Genomic DNA, 19257 nt, shown 5'->3' with positions numbered 1-19257 from the left:
TCACCCTCTTTTGTGTAGAAAAACCAAGTATTATCTTGATGGCTTTTCTTTGTTCGGATGTGTTCTGATTTGTCTTGTTAAATGTGTCCTCGTTTTGGGTCCATACAAACAGGCATAACGTTTGGACAGTGAAATCAAATCCATTCGACAATCCTTTAAAGACCCAGAGTTCTTTCACCAGAAATGGGCTGGAAATCCTTTGAAAACTAGTTTTGTCTAAAGTAGTGGCTTTCACCCAAGGGTCAATGCAAGTTTCTGTTGAACGAGTTCAGTAGCGTACATCAATCAGTACTGACCTCAAACTGATTTCAAGGATTGGTAATCCACCTTCATTCTCTTGAATAGGTAAAACATTTTGTATAAAATGTTGGCTAATGTTCTTTAACCTACTCTAGATTCGGATACAGATAGTATGAGTTTCTTCTTGGTGAATCAGTTGGGTTGCAGATAACATGCATGTTCCTGTGTGGAATGTATCCGAGAATGCAAACATTTCAAGTTATCCCGGTACAAAAAAAACTTGAGTGAAGGGATGCGTGGGAGGTTTACCACAGTCAACTAAAGAGTCTCCCGACGAGCCTACATCATTATACTTTAGAGAAATTACAAAAACGAGTATCCGAATTAAACCCAGTAGCGATGATGTGATATATGCATGTATGCTGTTGAAGTTCAAAAATGACAGCACTTCAGTGAGGAATAGGAAAGCGATTCATTTTTGGTTGGGTAGTATTACTCTTCACATGGTTTGCAGGGAGAAAAATATATATAACCACGTAAATTAAATTTGTCGGTTCTGGATTCCTTTTTGTAATCATTTGATTAGAATAGCTTAAAATCACTTTCAAATCAACAGCCAACAAGCCATAGCATATTTACCTCAGTCGGTTATAGAAAAATTGGCACTGACAGCTTGACCTTTGAATGCACACTTAAGCGTTGCAACTCCCGAAAAAAACGATTCAATTTAAAACATGTTCTCAAAGAAAGTCTCAGAAATGGATCATCATTAGCAGCAGTTCAAAACAAGCCTTTTCTTGATATCCAATCATACAAAATCTCACACAAAATTCTTATTTACATATTCATTAGCGTTCCCTCTTCTTGTCCAAACGATTTGTCTGGAAAAATTAAAACTGAAAAATGATTGTGCGACACTGCTATAGAAACTAAAGGATGGCGTGAAGGAAAGAAAAAGAGCGTCCACAAGGAACACCAGTGCAATACGGTAAAAACACATTTGTTAGCTATCTGTTAATGGGTGCATGTGTAATTCCCTTTATGCCCCCAAACACCAACCCATAAATGATTACATCAATCCTACGGCAGTGCATACTTCTAGAGGACCACGGTTCTCAGCTGGTCGTCGTCACTCATGCTGATCGTTGCTATTGCGCCGTCGTTAAACTCGAAGGACGTGCCGCCGTCAACCACCATGCAGGCGTCCCAGCATCGGGAGCGCACACACACTCTAGAAGAGACACAAATACAAACGTGTACGTTAAGGATCATTGAAGCCTACATGTGTATTTTTAAGGATGTGCTTGAGCATTCAGGTGCAAATTAATGTTTATTCATCATAAGCGCATTAAAGTTGAGTCACATAAAAATATAGAATATAAAATAACAAATATAGAATAACATTAACAATACAAACAAACACACCCAAGTTTCAAGTCATAAATTAAGATCAAATATGAATGAAATATGAATGTAGTGCAACTTGAAACTTCTATTGAAAAGAAACTGAAAGAAGTTTCCGGTGCTCACTTTTTGGCAAATCCTCTGGGGCGAATACTGGAGAACACTCTGTTGACGATGGGCTCGCGGATACTGAAGAACAGCCGCTTGTCCTCAGGGCTGAACACCAGAGACTGGTTATACTCCTCAGTCACTGAACAGGAGGGGAGGGAGGGGAGGTGTATTCATGTATGAATGCAATGGGCTGAAAGGTGAACCACAGAGAGGGAGCGAGAGCTATTGTAAATACCTTTTTCAATGAATCCGGGATCAAGTGGGATGTCAAGCCCAGTTTGTGACTTTCCTGGAGAAGAGAATGAATGTTATTCAAGATTTGATTTTGTTGCCAGAATTTTTCCGTTTTTTTTAATTCAGCTTCTGTTTGTACGTACCTATTTTGAGAAGATCCTCAACAGATTGTTCGACCAGTTTGTTGATATTATATGACCTATTTATAAAGAAATGTATTAAAATAGATATATTAGGTGCAATTAAGCCTAAACATTGGCATGTAGATTTGCTTTATAAGAAACTTTAAATTAATTATTCTCCATAACATCCATTAGTACAGAAACAGTAGTACAATAAGTTCCTAGCTCTGGATGCTTAAACACCATCTGTTGATTCATGACTAGAAACATGATCGATGATTTGTGAGCGATGGCACAAACTCCTACGTCAAACAAGTCTCTCCACTGTAGAAGAATGTGTAAATTAAACCTACGCGAGACAAACCATGCTTCAAGAAGGGCTAAACCATTTGCCCTGATCCCTATGCGTGTTCTGGTGTGCGTGCGTGCTGGCCAATGTACCAGGCTTTAGATCCTGTCCCTGTGCAGATGCTGAGACCAGAGCTCTTCTGCTTCTCCCACGGCCCGTCGTCCACTGAGATCTCATAGTAGGAAGCCCTATGGAGCGAGAAGGTAAGATGGGGGTCTAAGGATTTACACTTCACCCTGTGTTGGACGGACAGAGATGTGCTGGTGAGTGCTGGGGATGGGACACACACGTGGGAAACGATACGGGGGCTGGAACAGAAACAGAAACTGTGCCACGGCTTTGACATGTTTGTTTACCTGGAGGATAGAGACTCTCCGATGAAGATTTCATTCAGACTTCTGACAGGAAGGAGATTGGGCTCCGAGAAGCTGTCGTCTTGTGCTCCACTTTCTGTAAAACGTCAGCGAGTATATATTGTTAAACGTGTAATGGACAAGTTTTGCAATTGAACACATTTGTATCTACACAAATTAGACAAAAAAAAACAATTGTACCTAATAGGATGCTGTTCAAAGTCAGCACTTCAATAAATGTAAATTGATTAATAAAGAACAGCCAAAAAATTTATAAAATATTATTTAGCACATTTACTATTTACCAAAAATGCCCAGAAGCAAAGTACAAATATTGGTTTCTGAAGCACACAGACTGTCACTAAATCAATAGATGCTAGTCTTTTAGTAATAAACCAACTTGATCCTTGGTCAAATTTTCAGGATGACCATCATTCAGCTGTACCAACTAATTTGGATGCTGATCTATTCATTCAATATTATATATTATCATTAAATTAATAACATGTAGCGTTAAATGTTGTTTAAAGACAAAATGGCCGGTTTTCCACCAAAACAAAGCATAGCATTTGGCTCCTTTCCCTGTAGTGTGTGCAGGGTGCTCTGTCGAAATAGTCAAACATATCCTGAACATTCCCCAATATATCATTTTGTGTACTTGTTCAACTAAACCATGTGAATGATTATGTTAGCATTTTGGAATCGGAAGGAAGCCTGGTTCATGACTTGCTGGGATTGCGAGGGGTGATTCACATTTGTATTGAGCGGTCAAGCAGGCACCACAAGGACACAGATATTGGGAAACTCCTGGTTTCATTAAACGCACCACCCACACATTGCAGTCACTATATGGTGCCATGTCGAAAGCAGTCCCAAGCAAATGCGAACACGTCAATGGTTAGTTGGTTGTGAGTACATGGGGGCACAGACAGACATACCTCTGCGTCTCTCCAAGGTGGTGATGCGGTGGGCCATGTGATGCTGCTCCAGACTCAGCTGCTGCTCGTGGAGGTCCACAGGGGTGGGGTTGATGCCCGTTCCCTCCAGGTGCAGCCGGATCCTCTGGCGCCACTGCCACCTGCGGGCGGAGAAGCACATACATGTAAGGATGGATGTTAAGGTATACCGTGGAGATTAAGGCATACCGGTGGAGGTTAAGGCATACCGGTGGAGGTTAAGGCATACCGGTGGAGGTTAAGGCATACCGGTGGAGGTTAAGGCATACCGGTGGAGGTTAAGGCATACCGGTGGAGGTTAAGGCATACCGGTGGAGGTTAAGGCATACCGGTGGAGGTTAAGGAATACGGGTGGAGGTTAAGGTACACGAATGGTGCTTAACTTTGACGTGTAGTCGGTGTAAAAGTGTGTCAATGTTTGTTTAAAGGGTCACTTCGTAATAGGATACATTATTGATATTATGCATACCTTATGTACATAAGTTCCTACACAATTGTATTTGATGGCATACATCCTTTTTTTAAAACATGTTCACATTTGTTAGAAAAAAATAAAAAAAAGGTTGATAAAATGTTTGACTCAAATATTTAGTTTATTATATATTTAGTTTATATATCATCTTGAGCTAAACCAGGGGTCAGCAAACTTTTCAACATGCAGTGCCAGTTTGACATTTTCTCGTTAATGAGTGTGCCTTAAGCAACAATATATTAAATATTAAGCTGAATTATGACAGTGACCAAAAACATTTAATAATAATAAAATAAAAAGTTTTTTTTGTTTTTTTAAGTGTGTCAATGATTATGCTGCCACGTGCCAGTGGTGGCACGCGTGCCTAGGGTTGCTGACCCCTGAGCTAAACAATGGCTAAGGCAAAAGCCCTGACCTGAAATCTCCCCGCTGAAGTCTCTCCAAGGCCTCTGGGAAGGCATGGGTGTAGCGGACAGGCAGACACAGGTGCCCCTCAGACCTGCAGGTCAGGCACCAGCTCATTAACTCATCATCGTCATCTACTTAGCAACACCAATGGGGAATGTTTAGTATACAGTCTTTCAGATATTAACAATGGTTATTTCTGCATGCTTCATTTCAAATTATAGATTTTTCTATAATTTGAGTGAGGGAAAAGAGGAAAAAAAACATATGCTATTTTCATTCATTTTTCCATTTCTCTATTACATCGTCTTTTATGTCACAGGCTGATAATGGAGTACCTCTCAGGGTCTGTGTTTACTCCAAGAATTGGTTTGTCCTTGCTAAAAACTTTACTGGCAACCAGTAGCATTGTCCCATCACCTAAGAAAAGCAAAGAGCAATTACAGAACCCGTAGTAAGTTTTGATTAAAGTGCTTGAAGATTAGAAAAAAAATCCTATTTAAAAAAATATATTATGAGGCTAGATTTAGGCTTATATTTTTATATATTGTCAAATAACGTTTTAAATTAAGGAATAATCAAGCAATAAGAGTAAAATAATATATTTTAGGTACCTTATAAAAACACATGCACACCAAATATGTGCCATGTATCCATACCTCCTGCAGAAATTATGGCGTCGGCCCATCGCACCACTTCTTCATCATATTCCCCTCTGCGCACAACTCGCACCTCAATGCCTTCTTTTCTGATGACAAAACACATATTACACCAGTATTAGTTCGGCTGACATATAGACGTGCACTGATGATTAGTTTGTAAAACACTGATCTGGTTCCATCATATATCTTACTCCAAACTCTTCACAATATGCTCCACATTTCGAGTGTGGATGGTGTGTCTTTCCAGAAGACCACTGTAGCTGGACCCCTTCATGGCAAGCTACCAAAAACACAAGCCATAATTAGACAGTGCAGGGGTGAAGACCACCTTGAGGGAACAGCAATACATATACACAGACTGCCCATGGGCACGTTAATAACTCATCAGATACAGCATGCATTCTTACCAGCTGTTTCAAGTCGACCTCAGACAACCCTGCAAAGCGATACCGCTGCTGCTCGAACTCGCAGCGGGTGGTCTTTGTCACCACCGCCACCTTTGACGGTCTGAATCCAGAAGCGGGTCGCGAAACGACGCTTCGCATTGTGTGTGATGAATGCGGGCGACGCGCAGAGGCGCGTCCGCATAGAAGTTCAATGGTTCGATTCCCAGCGCAAAAGAAGTTGAGCAGGGATGGACGGGTCATTTTGTGACAGTTATGTGGAAGCATCAGCTGTGTTACATCTAGAAAGTATTAGTAGTAGTCAGTTAGAGAGCCTCACTGTTGGCCTGGGAGAATTCATGAATGCTTTTTGAGTTGTTTATCTAAACTTGTTCTACCTCAACAACACACGAGATGCGGGGAGACGAACCAAACACACACACACCCACCCACAGCTGTCAAAGAAGGTCACAATCAGAGTGGGTCTGGTGACCTTACAAGTCATCCGCTACACTTTGGAACTAACCACGTTTTTTGACACCGAACGCAAAACACATACAGCAATAGCACAAGTCACTTGTTATTTTAGTTACCATAAAGAACAGACGTTACGTTACCAGTTTAGCAACTAAGCTAAAGTTAGCACCTAGCTTCACAACAACTCGTCAGAGACTCATACGTCGTAAACTGCGATATTAAAGACTCCGACTTGGATCGGCCCTGCACCTGTTAGGTCGCCTTGTGTTTGACGTCTTATCCAGATCGACTCCTATATGTAAAGTAGCCTACATGGCACGCGCCATCACGACCACGCGAGAGCACTGGTTGCATGGGATGTACACACGGGAGGCGTCGCTCAGCACGTAGGGGACGTGCGGAGCGACCTGATTGGCCACGTAAAGCGTGAATTTGAAAGGTAAGCGTTTTGCTTTGGTTGCAGCTGCCTTGAAAGGTCCCTTTCCCATATTGCATCCGCACATGTTCTATAATACATCCTTGATATCGCGTCCCTTACTTTTGAATCCGTGAAGTGGAACCTTTGAATTTACCAAAATACATATGAAATTCAATTAAATTCGTTTACTGACATTTGGTTTGGATCTGGATCCGCTCACTATTCGAATTGAATGAGTATGTAGGACAAAACTGGGTAAAATGCTCAACCTTATAGACATTTAATGTATAATGTAGTGGTGTTGCCCTCGAGCCTACCAAACAAAAGTAAGGTAACTTTTTTAAGAATGAATTGAGGAAAAAAAAGAAGAAAGAAAGAAAACACAGTTATTGTCTGTGGAAAAAAGATACCAGATCAGATCAGAATGTGTGGTTCGTTCACAAGTGCAAGTGAACGAACCACACAATCCCACTGGCAGTATAGTAGGCTAATCAATTGTCTTTGCTGGATGAATAAACATGAGGATGAGATGATCGGTAACGCCTCGTTGCTGCCCTCTGCTGGCGCAATAAAGCGCCTGCTCCTCAGATATGTCATATACTCTGAAACAGAATTTAAATGCAGTCATACAATGGACAAGACTTTTAATCATGCAGTCATTTAACCATAACCGCGAATCATATTTATGTCGTAGAGTCAATCAGTTGTACCTCAGTCCATTGTTATGCCTATTTAAAACATGTCCTATGCTAATCAGTCCACAAATCCAAACCACTGTGTCTGCAAATTCTGCATTCTTGTCAACAAAGTGCATCAACAATGGAGCAAAACCCTCATGGAGCCAAAGGGAATGATGGCAAACAGAGCCGGATTAAATAAATGGACTACACTAGGCAGACTGTATTTTTTGGGCCCCCCTCCATCGATAACCTAACCTAACCCTAACACTTACCAAAGTTACTAATAAAAGTTAATTCACATTTTACATAGCGTAGTCTTTGGTTACAAGTTGGTTATTTGTACGCCAAAATAAGTCATGTGTTGTATATTAAACAGTCTATCAGACTATTTTTTGATTTTTATTATTTATACGTTATTACACGGCTCTATTAAATGCTATTAAATTATCCTTATCTTATCCATTGCCAGTGTCATTGTTAAGGCAGTAGTCCCAGTAAATCACCATAGGTGTCACGGTGTCAGCATTGCTATGTAAACAGAGCAAAAAAGATAAATGTAGTAAGCTATTGCATTTTGCTAAAAATCTTAATTAAATGTGTTGATTAAATTGAAAAGTTAAATAAGTAGTCAAATATACAAAGACTAATAAAATATGCAGTCAGAGAAAGTGTGCTGTAGTGGTAAAGATGTTTATTTTCATGGACAAGCATCACCTATCTTCAATTTTCCAACACTCTCATTTAGCATGCTCCACTCAGGGATAATCTTCAGCCTTCCAGCACCACAGGCCTCCATTGCAGTAGAAACACATCTTGACAGCATCATCACGATCTTGTGGAGAAATAATAAAATGTATATATAAGCTGAAAGACAGCTGTTTGAGATTTGAATATACCGGTACTTGGTTTGTTCCTCATATTTCATTTCATTATAGTAGAAAGTATAGCCCTATATTATGCATTTCATTTATATGCATTCACTTTACTTATTAAGATTTAGATTTTTAAATGGAAAACTTACATTTACAGATGCTTTCTCCTGAGTTTTGATGAGGCAAAGTCCTCTATAATGTCTTCAAAATCCAGGGAGGTTGTAAATCTATTCTCAATTGCCAACAGGGTAAAGGCATTCTGTTTTTTTTCTGTTACTGTTGCTCTCCGGTATGTTTTCACTCGTTTGATCGTAGAAAATGACGGCGCTGATGTTGACGGCGCCACAGCGTCTTCCGCTGTCTTCACAGCTGTCGGACGGCTGCCCGACAGAAACTTCTGTAAAGCCCCCCGCTGTTTCTTCTTTTGTTCCTCTTCATTTTTTTCTTTTTATGTTTTGCCGCACCCGAAAGCATCTTGAATGTTAGCCTACACAAGAAACGACCTACCTGCTAGCTTTATTGTTCCGCTTAGTCTTGACCCGCTGACCTCCTCTCGGACTTAACTGATTGGCGTTAATGTGACGTAACGTTAAGATAAACAACGTCACTATTTTTAGTTAATTAATATATATTGATATATTATCACTGAAATAAATAGTAGGCAGGACATTTGTATTGGCTATTTCATTTTTTTTTTTTTTTTTTTTTTTTTTTTTTTTTTTTTTACTTCTGTCTGGGCCCCCCCCCCGCCGATCAGGCCCTAGGCACGTGCCTAGTTTGCCTTTGGGTTAATCCGGCTCTGATGGCAAAGCCTGTCTGCATCATTATAGCAATGCTGATATCACGAGGTGTGAAAGGAGAACTTCACTGTTCTAATTCCAACCTCAAAGCCTTTTAATACCGAAATCAGAAAATAACTAACAAAAATAGTTTTTGTAGGAAGTCAGTGCTTCATTTTAAAGCTGTCTTTATTTTCTTATCTAGACAATGTGATCAAAGGTTGATTATCATCCATTTAATGTCTGTTAAAATACAAACAAAAGGCCATATATAGTGCATTTACTATGTCAGAAACACACAGTTGATTGAGGATGTCGGATGGGTTTAAAAGTTGGAGGTATTTGCAGTTAGATGTATGTCTTGTTTCACACCTGTGGGCCTATTTTAGGTGTGTGTGGTATTAAGATGGCCTTAATGTTTTGGACGGCTTGTGGAATCAGATAAACGGTTCAAATCCAATTAAAGGCTTCTAGTGCATGTGAATGCCTCCAAGACGCATAGACCACCTCATGGGAAGTAAATAGTCGGCCCAAATTGACGAGTTAATTAGGGAATGTCGGTGCCATCGTCTTGAAAGAGAATCCCTTTTAGGATTCCTGTGAAAAATCCATAGGGGCATAAATAATTGGCTAAAACTGTCGAATGTGTCCAGCACTGTTTTGCGTCGAGTCTGAGGCTTGTAGTCATTATGTTAGTGGTCAGGGAACCCACTGTTATTTACTGTAGAGGAGAGACTGTTGGGTAGCCTACTGAACTCTTGGCCATCAGAGAGATCCCATTATGTCTGCTACCACTGCCTTTGGGAGAAGCTTCTTGCCTTAGCCTTTGAGGCCCTCGCGTTTAATACCCTTGGGGTCACCTGATATACATGGGGCAGATTGGGCGGGGGGCGGGGGGCGGGGGGGGGGGCTATAAAAGAGAGAAAAAATAAGTTGGTAACCACCTGGCCTGTATCCACCATTGAGGTCAGGACCTAGTTTTTTTTCAATTTCAATTCCTTGCAGCTTCCCTGTTTGGCAAAGCAAAAATTACCAGCAGAGCTCCCCTTTCTTGCTATTGCTGAAGGCTGTTCTCAGACAAGTCTTAACGCTACCATAGTCTGATAGCGAGGCCCTGGTTTCTAGTCTGATTTTCTAGTGTGTAAATAGAGAAGTAACAGAAGGCCGTACATTCTGTACTGTGCTGCAGTCAAGCAGAACCATCAAGATGAAACATTTCTACATCTTATTGAACCAAAGGAATCAGGTCTCCCTCCAGAAAGAGACTGTTGCATCTTTGGGAAAAATATTTCTCTGTTCTTGACCTAAACATGGCTGCTGACAAGACGTCCACCTTATCGCTTCAAGCAAATGTGGGCCAGACTGGATATGCTGTAGTCTCTTCCTGGTCTCCAGGTCCTGATTCGGCATCTAGACCAGGCATCTGGAAGCTGGGATCAGAAGCACCGGGGAAGGTCAGCAGCTTTTTTAACCGGGCTGTCAGGACAGTGATGCCTGAGTCAGGGGTTCTCCTGCCAATCTGAGCTGTCAGGCTCAAAGCCTCTGCTGAAGTGAGTGTAGGCTCCTGGAGGCTACTGGCCCTGAGGGAACATCTCGTCGTAACAGTATAAATACCCCAAAGAGCCCCTGGGCACGACGGCCTCTGGTTCAGGTGGGCTGGTGGGGCCCTCAGCCACTTCTACATCAGCCTCATTGGCCGGCGATGGTAGGAAGCAGCTACCATGGGTCTCAGACTCCTAGCCTCCTTCCTCCAGTGTGTGGAGGAATGGGTGGGCTTAAGTTTCTGGGGCCTAGTGCCCTTTTCCTGGAGCCATCATTAATGTCAGACGGACCCGTTTCACCCCCCCTCCCCCCCCCCCCCCCCCCCCCCCCCCAGAGAAGATGTTTGGAGGAATGGCCCAGGAGACAGCTAGCAAATTAGCAGAGGGTGGGCTGGCCAAGTGCTAACCAATTTTTGTATAAGCGGTTAAAACTGATAATAAATAATAAAATACTTTTAGTAACTACAAAAGACATGGTTATATGGAGAACCAAACACATCCCTGGTTTGCACTAGGTTCGTCCTCTTATATTTCATGAAATGATCAAGCCTTTATTACAGAATACTCTGTGTATGGAAACAATCTGCAGAATACAGTATGATATAGTGCATCCATGAGCTGCGCAACAAACTGCAACAATGCCAAGAATTAGGAAGAAAGAGTAAATATAAAAAAAGATATGAATAGATAGGAATGCAATCTGTGTTTTTTAGGCTACTACCACAATACATTATATACCCAATCAATCAATTTATAATGGTTAGCCAGAATTTGAGGCCTTAAGAAGGTTTATTTTAAGCACTATAATGATATAACCATCTGCAAACTCATTTCTTTCTGGAAATTTCAAATCTATTAAAAGCTTATTTAGCATGTTTGATAATTAAGACATATTACTTAACTACTTTCTTGCAAAAAAGAAAGGTAACATACAAATATGTTAATGCATGTTTCACAAAAATACTTCTATAATCTATTTATCTATCTATGTACACCTATGTGCTTTAAATAAAGTGTTTATTGGAATCACTTGTACATTAGTAAATGCCTTTTTACGACATGAATTTAATAGTCATTTGGGTTGAGGGTTGAATAACAATTTATTGTGTAAGATCCCAACATCAACCATTATGTATTCTTTTAGTTCTTTTTTTTCACAAGAAATCTGAAATTCATCATAGTTGAATTGTGTTTGTAAGAAGCGATGTGACCTGATTTGAGGAATTATTCTTTACTAATTATGTTCATCTTCCCGGTGGAATATGTTTCCATACAGTCTCATTATCGTAGCGCCCAAGCTCTACTTTATCCTCCTACGATAATAGACCTCCGAGTGTGTCAGGCACTCAATGGAATTAACTTGAACTATAACACGTCCCTGGCGGCCCGATGTGCATCCAAACCAAATCTAAAGACAAACTACTTGGTCTGCTGTTACAGGTGATCCCGATTCATTCAACAGCCTTTAGCCTGCTAACAGGCATCATTATGAAGCAGTCATCGCCCAAAGTAGTGACAAATAACACTTCAGAAAGTTAGGATAGCCATGGAAGGGGACAAAAAAAAGAGGAGGAAAAGAAAAGGAATTCACCTGGTTGAATTATGTAATCTCACAGAACATTGCTACATTCACTCACATTTAATTTCTCTCCTTCTGTGATAAATCTGGGACTCAGGTGTCACATAGTGCAAGCTTGTTAAACGATCACCCTGGTCTAATTTCCGTCTGTCTGTCTGTCTGTCTGTCTGTCTGTCTGTCTGTCTGTCTGTCTGTCTGTCTGTCTGTCTGTCTGTCTGTCTGTCTGTTGGTTTTTCCATCAAACATCTTGTGTGTATTTTTCTTGTCTGTCTGTCTGTCTATCTGTGTATCCATCTGTCTGTCCATCTGTCTACATATCTTTCATTCAGTCTGTCCTCTGTCTGCCTGACTCTCTTTCTGTCTGATGTCCGTCTGTCTGGCTACATCTCTGTGTATCAGTCTTTCTGACTGTCTATCTGTCTGCCTGTCTGTCCCTCTTTCTCCCTGGCTCTTGGGCTCACTCCTCTCCATATGTGAGGGAGGTGGATGCTGGCATATCCCAGGTTTTTGTTTTTATCTTCTTGGCCTCCTCCTCCTCATCCTCTTCCTCCTCCTCCTCCTCCTCCTCCTCCTCCTCCTCCTCCTCCTCCTCCTCCTCCTTCTCCTCCTCCCGCTCTTCTCACAGTCTTCTTCTAGCAGCTCTGAGAGCACTGCTTCCCTAAAGGCTGCTGAGGCCATTTAACATTCAACTGCACACATCACCAGAGGCCGAGGGTAAGTTCGTTTTTATTAGGGGACTGAATTCAGATTTCTGGGTTGGTTTTTAATTTGTTGCTTTTTTTTTTACATATTCTTTAAATTCCTCTCCTTATTTTATGTAATGTTAAATATTTTAAAATTGTAATCATTCTATTGTTGAGTTATAATTAAAGGGAATCTTTGTATTTATTTTTTGTTCATTAGATTTTATTCATATTACATTTTTTACCTTTAACAATAACAAATGTTTTTTTTTTAAATGCTATTATATTGGAAGTTTATATATATATATATATATATATATATATATATATATATATATATATATATATATATATATGCAATTTCTAAAAAAGGGTTGCAAATACATTGTTTCATGCAGAGATTCATTGTGATACACGCTTCATTTTAATGTTTGCTTTCACAAACTCATAACCCATAAGTATTCATCAATTCGAATCCAAATCGCAGTTAGATAGTGGCATCTTTGTTCGAAGAAAAATAACATACGGACAGCTCTGGATGCCTTATCAGGCATTATCAGGCATTATCAGGCGTCATTATGACCCCTGATGATAAATTAATCAACGGTGAAACCCATCCATACACTACCTACAGCAAGATGCAGCGCTTCAGGGAGGGCATCCACATACGCACTATGAAGGCAAAAAGAAAAGTCGAAGAAATCTCCAAAGAAGATGTGCAGGCGTTTCTGAAGAAGAACGCCTTTGTGCTCTTCACCGTGGGGGCCGTGGTACTAGGTAGGCTAGTCTTCCTCACGTCTAACAATACTAATCTCAACAAATCATCGCCGTGCTATGACCCCTCTTTGTCAATGTTTAATAACAGTTTCCACAATGTTAATGAGTCCCCAACTTTATTATGTTTTCCTTGACAAACATATATCGGGTTTGGTGTATGTCATGTTTTGATCTCAGATGTTCAATCAATAAACAAAGCTAAGCGATCAACTTTATGCCTTTATCGACTGCATATTGTATTATCCACTGCGTATTATATTAGCCAATCAATCTAATCTCTGGGTGCGTTTGTGCGTGCATGCGCGTATGTGTATGCCGGGGTTGTGTGTGCGTGTAATGTTATGACTGTATTGCCAGGCATCGCGTTGGGCTTTGCACTGAGGCCCTACAAGATGACCTACAGAGAGGTGAAGTACTTCTCTTTCCCCGGTGAACTGCTGATGAGGATGCTGCAGATGCTGGTTCTGCCCCTACTGGTCTCCAGTCTGATCACAGGTAGGCCACCTTCAGGTAGACCACCTGCTGGGTCAGGGCTCGCCTGGTCCAAAATCAGACTACAGATGAATCATCTGAGCTTTGATAGCAGGCCATCTCACATCACTTTCTTTTGGTTCATATTTGATTATAATCACGTGGCAGGAAGCGGGGACTGTTGAAGTGTGTAATTGGTTAACAGAGAACAAAACTCCAAAATGAGTCAGAGTTTGGAAAAAGTGCCTGTAAAGTTTTCAAATCAACATGGTGAAGAATGGCCACTGTCGAAATCCCCTGAGTAAAATTCCCTTCTGAAAGCAACTGCTCAGTAGAATAGCTCGGCAACAAAACAGGAAGCCAGGCATAACTCCGCCCCTATCCGTTTTTGGTTTCCGGCCCAGGCTCTCTGCGTCTCCCCCCCAAGATGTTCTGCTGTAAGATAGTAGGACTGGATCCGAGATGAGACTACTACTGCTGCTATGGCTACTGCTACTGAAGGGGATTTAAGATCAGGTTAAAATAGATTGGAAGTACTTGCAGGCATTACGTCCTTCCAGCAGGGACTCCTCTAGAGTTTCTTTCTTTCAATTTCGCGATTGTTAACTGGATGTTTTTTCTTGTAGTTGGGAACAGTTCAACCTCTGGAAGAATGATAACATATTTGATCATAAGTATTGATTTGTACAATACATTCATTCTTTTATGTGATTATCAGTCCTTTTTGCATCAACCCACTGGGCTAACAAACTGATTCTGCAACAGGAATGGCTGCTTTGGACAGCAAGGCGTCGGGGAAGATGGGAATGAGAGCGGTGATATACTACATGACCACCACCTTCATCGCCGTGTTCGTCGGCATCATCATCGTCCTGGTCATCCACCCGGGGAAAGGATCGAAGGCCGAGTTTGGGAAGCAGCAGAAGATAGAGCAAGTCAGCCCCGCCGACGCCTTCTTAGATCTGATCAGGTAGCCAAGGGTGGATCCGTGGCATTGGACAAGGTTTCTTTCAGGGTTTCTATCGGGGCAGATTTTATAACAGATGCTATGGTGATATCTTCACACCTCATTTCATTTTTGTCACAATTCTCCTTTCAGAAATATGTTTCCCCCGAACCTGGTTCAAGCCTGTACACAACAGGTGAGTTCCATAAAGACCGTCCCATACATTCCTGCAAAGTCCCAATTCAATTGTAGCACAGTTTTACTAACTGTTGATTAGTGGTATGTACACAAGGGACTAGGTTCATGTATCTATATGGTGAAAATTGAAAGAATGATGACTGAGAATAGAAGGTATAAAAGTGGGACCATATCCACAAAGAAGACTACAATGATCTTGGAACAGTGATTTGTGAATTTCTCTTTAAGAAAATCAGTTCTAGTTGACTGTGCCGGCCTCTATTTCAGGCAATGTACATTTTAGACCGCTCCTAGCTCATTTCTGACCAATCAGGGCATCTGTTCCCTGATTGGTTCAGGGAATCCATCTTGCCTGTCAATCACAGGTGGGTGAATCATCCAACACTTCTCAATGGTGGAAAAACGAGCAAGGAGAGAGGAAGCCGGGGAGGGTTAGGGTTGCTCTCTTCTCTAATCCTGCTCCCTTCTGCTCTTTTTCTATCTCTCTTTACAACTCTCAAATCTTACCTACAGCACCTTTAACCTAACACCCCCCCCCCCCACCCCACCCCCCACAGTTCAAGACCAAATACGGCACGCGGAAGGTGCACACCACGGTGACGGTGATGGTGAACGACACCTTCTTTAACTCCTCCACCGCCGCCAACGGCACCCAGGAGGTGGAGGTGCTGGAGTTCACCCGGGAGGAGGTGATCCCGGTGGCGGGCCAGGTGAACGGCGTCAACGCCCTGGGCCTGGTGGTGTTCTCCATGTGCTTCGGCCTCATCATCGGCAGCATGAAGGAGCAGGGCCAGATCCTGAGGGACTTCTTTGACAGTCTCAACGACGCCATCATGAAACTCGTGGCTATTATCATGTGGTAAAGGATACCCTCATGTCGACGCATATTGTCCCTTGGGGAAGTTTGTTTTGGACTTGTATGTATCGCTCATGTTGCGCTTAAAGTACATTACCCACTGGGGTACCCCGGTGACTCACCGAGTAGAGCTCACCGGGGTACCAAGGCGCAGTCCTGATCGCAGCGACCCAGGTTCGATTCCTGCCCGTGGTTCTTTGCTGCAGGTCCTCCTATCTATCTATCTCACTCTATCATAAAGCATAAAAATTGAAAAAGAATTGTTTAAAATACATCACGCATCGACAACAACACACCAATACCAACAAAACTGCATCCAACATCTGAAAAACAAAAATATATAAAGTCCCGGGAATCTTCACTTCAGTGCCTGTCTGACATTTTTTTTTTTCAATCTATTCACAACCAATCAACGTTTCAAGGGTGCCAACCTATTTTCTGCGTTTTTAGGTATTGTCCCATAGGCATCCTGTTCCTGATTTCCGGGAAGATCGTGGAGATGGACGACATCACTGAGATGGGCGGTCAGCTGGCCATGTACACCATCACGGTGATCATCGGCCTGTCGATCCACGCCTTCCTCATCCTCCCCATGCTCTACTTTGTGATCACCAGGCAGAACCCCTTCATCTTCATCGCCGGCCTGCTGCAGGCCCTGGTGACCGCCCTGGGAACGTCCTCCAGGTAATCCGCGGACGAGCGCCGTTCGCTCCTCTTAAACTAACGTTGAATGTACGCAACTCTACATGCATTACCATCCTTTTTTCTAATGCAGCTTTTGTCCTTTTTTGGTTGATTTCTTTCCCTCTTCCTTTCCATAGACCAGCTGACTTAATATATATTTATATATTTTTAATTACCAAAGAATTCTAATTTCAGAAAAAGTAGAAATTGATGGCGCAATTGATAGTTTGAATGAAGGGGATCCTAAAGATGTGATGGCTGCAGTGGAAAAGTAAGATAGGGCTGTTTTAACACTCCACCTGCTTTCAGCTCAGCCACCCTGCCTGTGACCTTTAAGTGTCTGGAGGAGAACAACAAGATTGACAAACGCGTCACCCGCTTCGTGTTGCCCGTCGGTGCGACCATCAACATGGACGGGACGGCCCTGTATGAAGCCCTGGCCGCCATCTTCATCGCACAGGTTAACAACATGGAAATGAACTTCGGTCAGATCCTCACAATAAGGTAATTGGAATGAACATTAACAGAGTAGATATGTTTTTATGCTATATGAAATGTACATTATATAGCCATAAATACATAGCCTTTACATACCCTAACATGTATGAGTTTGTGTGTGTGTGTGTGTGTGTGTGTGTGTGTGTGTGTGTGTGTGTGTGTTTTTTTTATGTGTGTGTGTGTGTGTGTGTGTGTGTGTGTGTGTGTGTGTGTGTGTGTGTGTGTGTGTGTGTGTGTGTGTGTGTGTGTGTGTGTGTGTGTGTGTGTGTGTTGTGTGTTTGTTATGACTCAGTATTACAGCGACTGCGGCCAGTATAGGAGCTGCTGGAATTCCTCAGGCAGGCCTGGTCACCATGGTGATCGTACTGACTTCTGTCGGACTTCCTACAGATGACATCACCTTGATAATTGCAGTTGATTGGTTCCTGTGAGTATCCAACAATTCTGGAAAACCAAAAAAATGATTGCATAATTCGCAGTTTAGGATCAATACAAAGCCAGGATATACACACATGTCTCTGTTTCTATGCGTGCTACTATCATGGAAAGATTTTCTATTTTAATGTCAAACTAAGTCATTTTCTACGACCACCTAGTGACACAATTGCCTTCTGTCCCCCGAGTCATGTTCTACATCTCCCCCTTTGCATTTCATATTTTAACATAGAAACATAATTAGGCCTCCCAAATTAATAATTTCAATTAGAATAACCCTTCCCAGAAATTGCTCAGCTAATTGGGGTAATAGGAAGAGAACCCTGTTGTCTCTGTTTCCACTGGATGGGGTGACCACAAAAGAAAGATCTCTCTGGAATCTTTACTTAATTTTACAGTATTTCTTTGAATACAGTGATTTAGAGACTTGAATTCTCCCTCCTGATGAAACCCTATCTAAGCGTTCACGATATGTGTGTGTTGTTGTTTCTATTTGCCGCAGCGATCGCCTGCGCACCACCACCAATGTTTTGGGGGATTCCATCGGAGCGGGAATAGTGGAGTTTCTTTCCCGACACGAGCTACGGTGCAAGGACGTGGAAATGGGGAACTCTGTGGTTGAGGAGAAGGAGCGAAAGAAACCCTACAAACTCATATCTCAGGATAGTGATTTTGAGAATGACAAACGTATGCATAGTGAATCCAACATGTAGTCACATCTGCTGCTGCATCCGTACACACGCAGACACACACACCCGCCAAAACAATGCACATGCATGCAACCACGGACAAACACACACAAACACACACACACACACACACACACACACACACACACACACACACACGCACATACACACACACACACACGTACAATTATTATTATGATGATATTGATTAGTATTAATATTAAATTATTATTATACTATACTGAGGGGTACTGATTTAGAGTTCGGAGACATCATTTTTCCCAGCAGATGTGTCTAAAAAAGTACTATTTCATAACCATTTGATAGTTTTAATCCTGAAATAGCATTAATTCCAGCCTTTTACACTTATGAAGTGATTTTGTGAAGAGTGGATGGTAATTATTCTTTCAAACATTCCTGTTAAATTAAGGTTTTTACAAAACAATGAACATATTCTTAAATATGCATATTTAATTAGTTGGTTCCATATTCTTCATAGATGGTATGGTTGTTTGTGTATACTATTTATACTTATATAATAGATTTTATGATAAAATGACCTTGAGTATTCACATATTGAGGTCACATTTGGTATTAAAGTGTAGTACCTTCAAATGTGTCAGTCAAAGTAGTTATATAATAAACGACGAAGGACGTCCTTACCATAAATATGTGTCAATGAATTGGCCATGCAGTTTTAATTTAATTTAAAGGATATTGCATTTGAGAAAGCAATAGAGATCATGGAAAAAATATCACGTGGGATTTCTCTTTAAATTTTGCCACCAAAATATAGAACATTAAAATACAATGACATATATTACCCCAATGTCTATTGCCATTTACACACATTCAAACACACACACAACGATCACACGCACACACTCACACATAGCCCTCAATGTCTTGTTCTTCAGATGAGAATGCATAGTTTTGGTTGATAATACAATATTAAAATAAATGGCAAAAATGTGTTGGTTTGA

The 19257-nt window shown here is 41.4% G+C and overlaps 2 protein-coding genes across 6 annotated transcripts; one reads left to right on the top strand and one right to left on the bottom strand.

Annotated features, from left to right (window-relative positions):
* Positions 1–693: 693 nt before the first annotated feature.
* Positions 694–6562, bottom strand: nadk2 (NAD kinase 2, mitochondrial). Of its 5 annotated transcripts, XM_030353365.1 has the most exons (14): positions 6418–6562; positions 6090–6146; positions 5716–5993; positions 5500–5588; positions 5306–5394; positions 4985–5066; positions 4657–4740; positions 3752–3891; positions 2817–2910; positions 2553–2696; positions 2133–2188; positions 1991–2044; positions 1771–1894; positions 694–1471 (listed from the first exon to the last, which is right to left on the bottom strand). In XM_030353365.1, the coding sequence occupies exons 3-14, from the start codon at positions 5977–5979 to the stop codon at positions 1339–1341; spliced, it is 1353 nt and encodes a 450-aa protein (XP_030209225.1). In that variant the 5' UTR covers positions 5980–5993; positions 6090–6146; positions 6418–6562; the 3' UTR covers positions 694–1338. The 5 variants fall into 5 exon arrangements, with proteins under 5 accessions (XP_030209225.1, XP_030209223.1, XP_030209224.1 ...); XM_030353363.1 differs by having other exon boundaries at positions 6090–6562; XM_030353364.1 differs by lacking the exon at positions 6090–6146 and having other exon boundaries at positions 6285–6560.
* Positions 6563–12629: 6067 nt separating this feature from the next.
* On the top strand, positions 12630–19248 carry LOC115542217 (excitatory amino acid transporter 1). The gene is made up of 10 exons (XM_030354375.1): positions 12630–12751; positions 13355–13497; positions 13855–13992; positions 14734–14938; positions 15068–15110; positions 15670–15971; positions 16419–16652; positions 16962–17156; positions 17443–17577; positions 18088–19248. Exons 2-10 carry the CDS (start codon positions 13359–13361, stop codon positions 18296–18298), a joined length of 1602 nt encoding a protein of 533 aa, XP_030210235.1. The 5' UTR covers positions 12630–12751; positions 13355–13358; the 3' UTR covers positions 18299–19248.
* Positions 19249–19257: the final 9 nt, after the last annotated feature.

The sequence above is a fragment of the Gadus morhua genome, chromosome 4, assembly GCF_902167405.1.
Source record: "Gadus morhua chromosome 4, gadMor3.0, whole genome shotgun sequence".
NCBI lineage: Eukaryota > Metazoa > Chordata > Actinopteri > Gadiformes > Gadidae > Gadus > Gadus morhua.
This window is presented reverse-complemented; position numbering and strand designations above follow the sequence as displayed.

What these genes read in the sequence shown, in the direction of transcription:
- LOC115542217 (XM_030354375.1), top strand. Translation starts at nt 13,359, where the DNA reads ATGCAGCGCTTCAGGGAGGGCATCCACATACGCACTATGAAGGCAAAA. An exon ending in CTCGTGGCTATTATCATGTG is followed by an intron (nt 15,972 to 16,418) that starts GTAAAGGATACC and finishes CTGCGTTTTTAG; the next exon opens with GTATTGTCCCATAGGCATCC. An exon ending in GGTCAGATCCTCACAATAAG is followed by an intron (nt 17,157 to 17,442) that starts GTAATTGGAATG and finishes GTTATGACTCAG; the next exon opens with TATTACAGCGACTGCGGCCA.
- nadk2 (XM_030353363.1), bottom strand. Translation starts at nt 5,979, where the DNA reads ATGCTTCCACATAACTGTCACAAAATGACCCGTCCATCCCTGCTCAAC. An exon ending in TGAGGATCTTCTCAAAATAG is followed by an intron (nt 2,045 to 2,132) that starts GTACGTACAAAC and finishes TCTCTTCTCCAG; the next exon opens with GAAAGTCACAAACTGGGCTT. An exon ending in TCCCGGATTCATTGAAAAAG is followed by an intron (nt 1,895 to 1,990) that starts GTATTTACAATA and finishes CCTCCTGTTCAG; the next exon opens with TGACTGAGGAGTATAACCAG.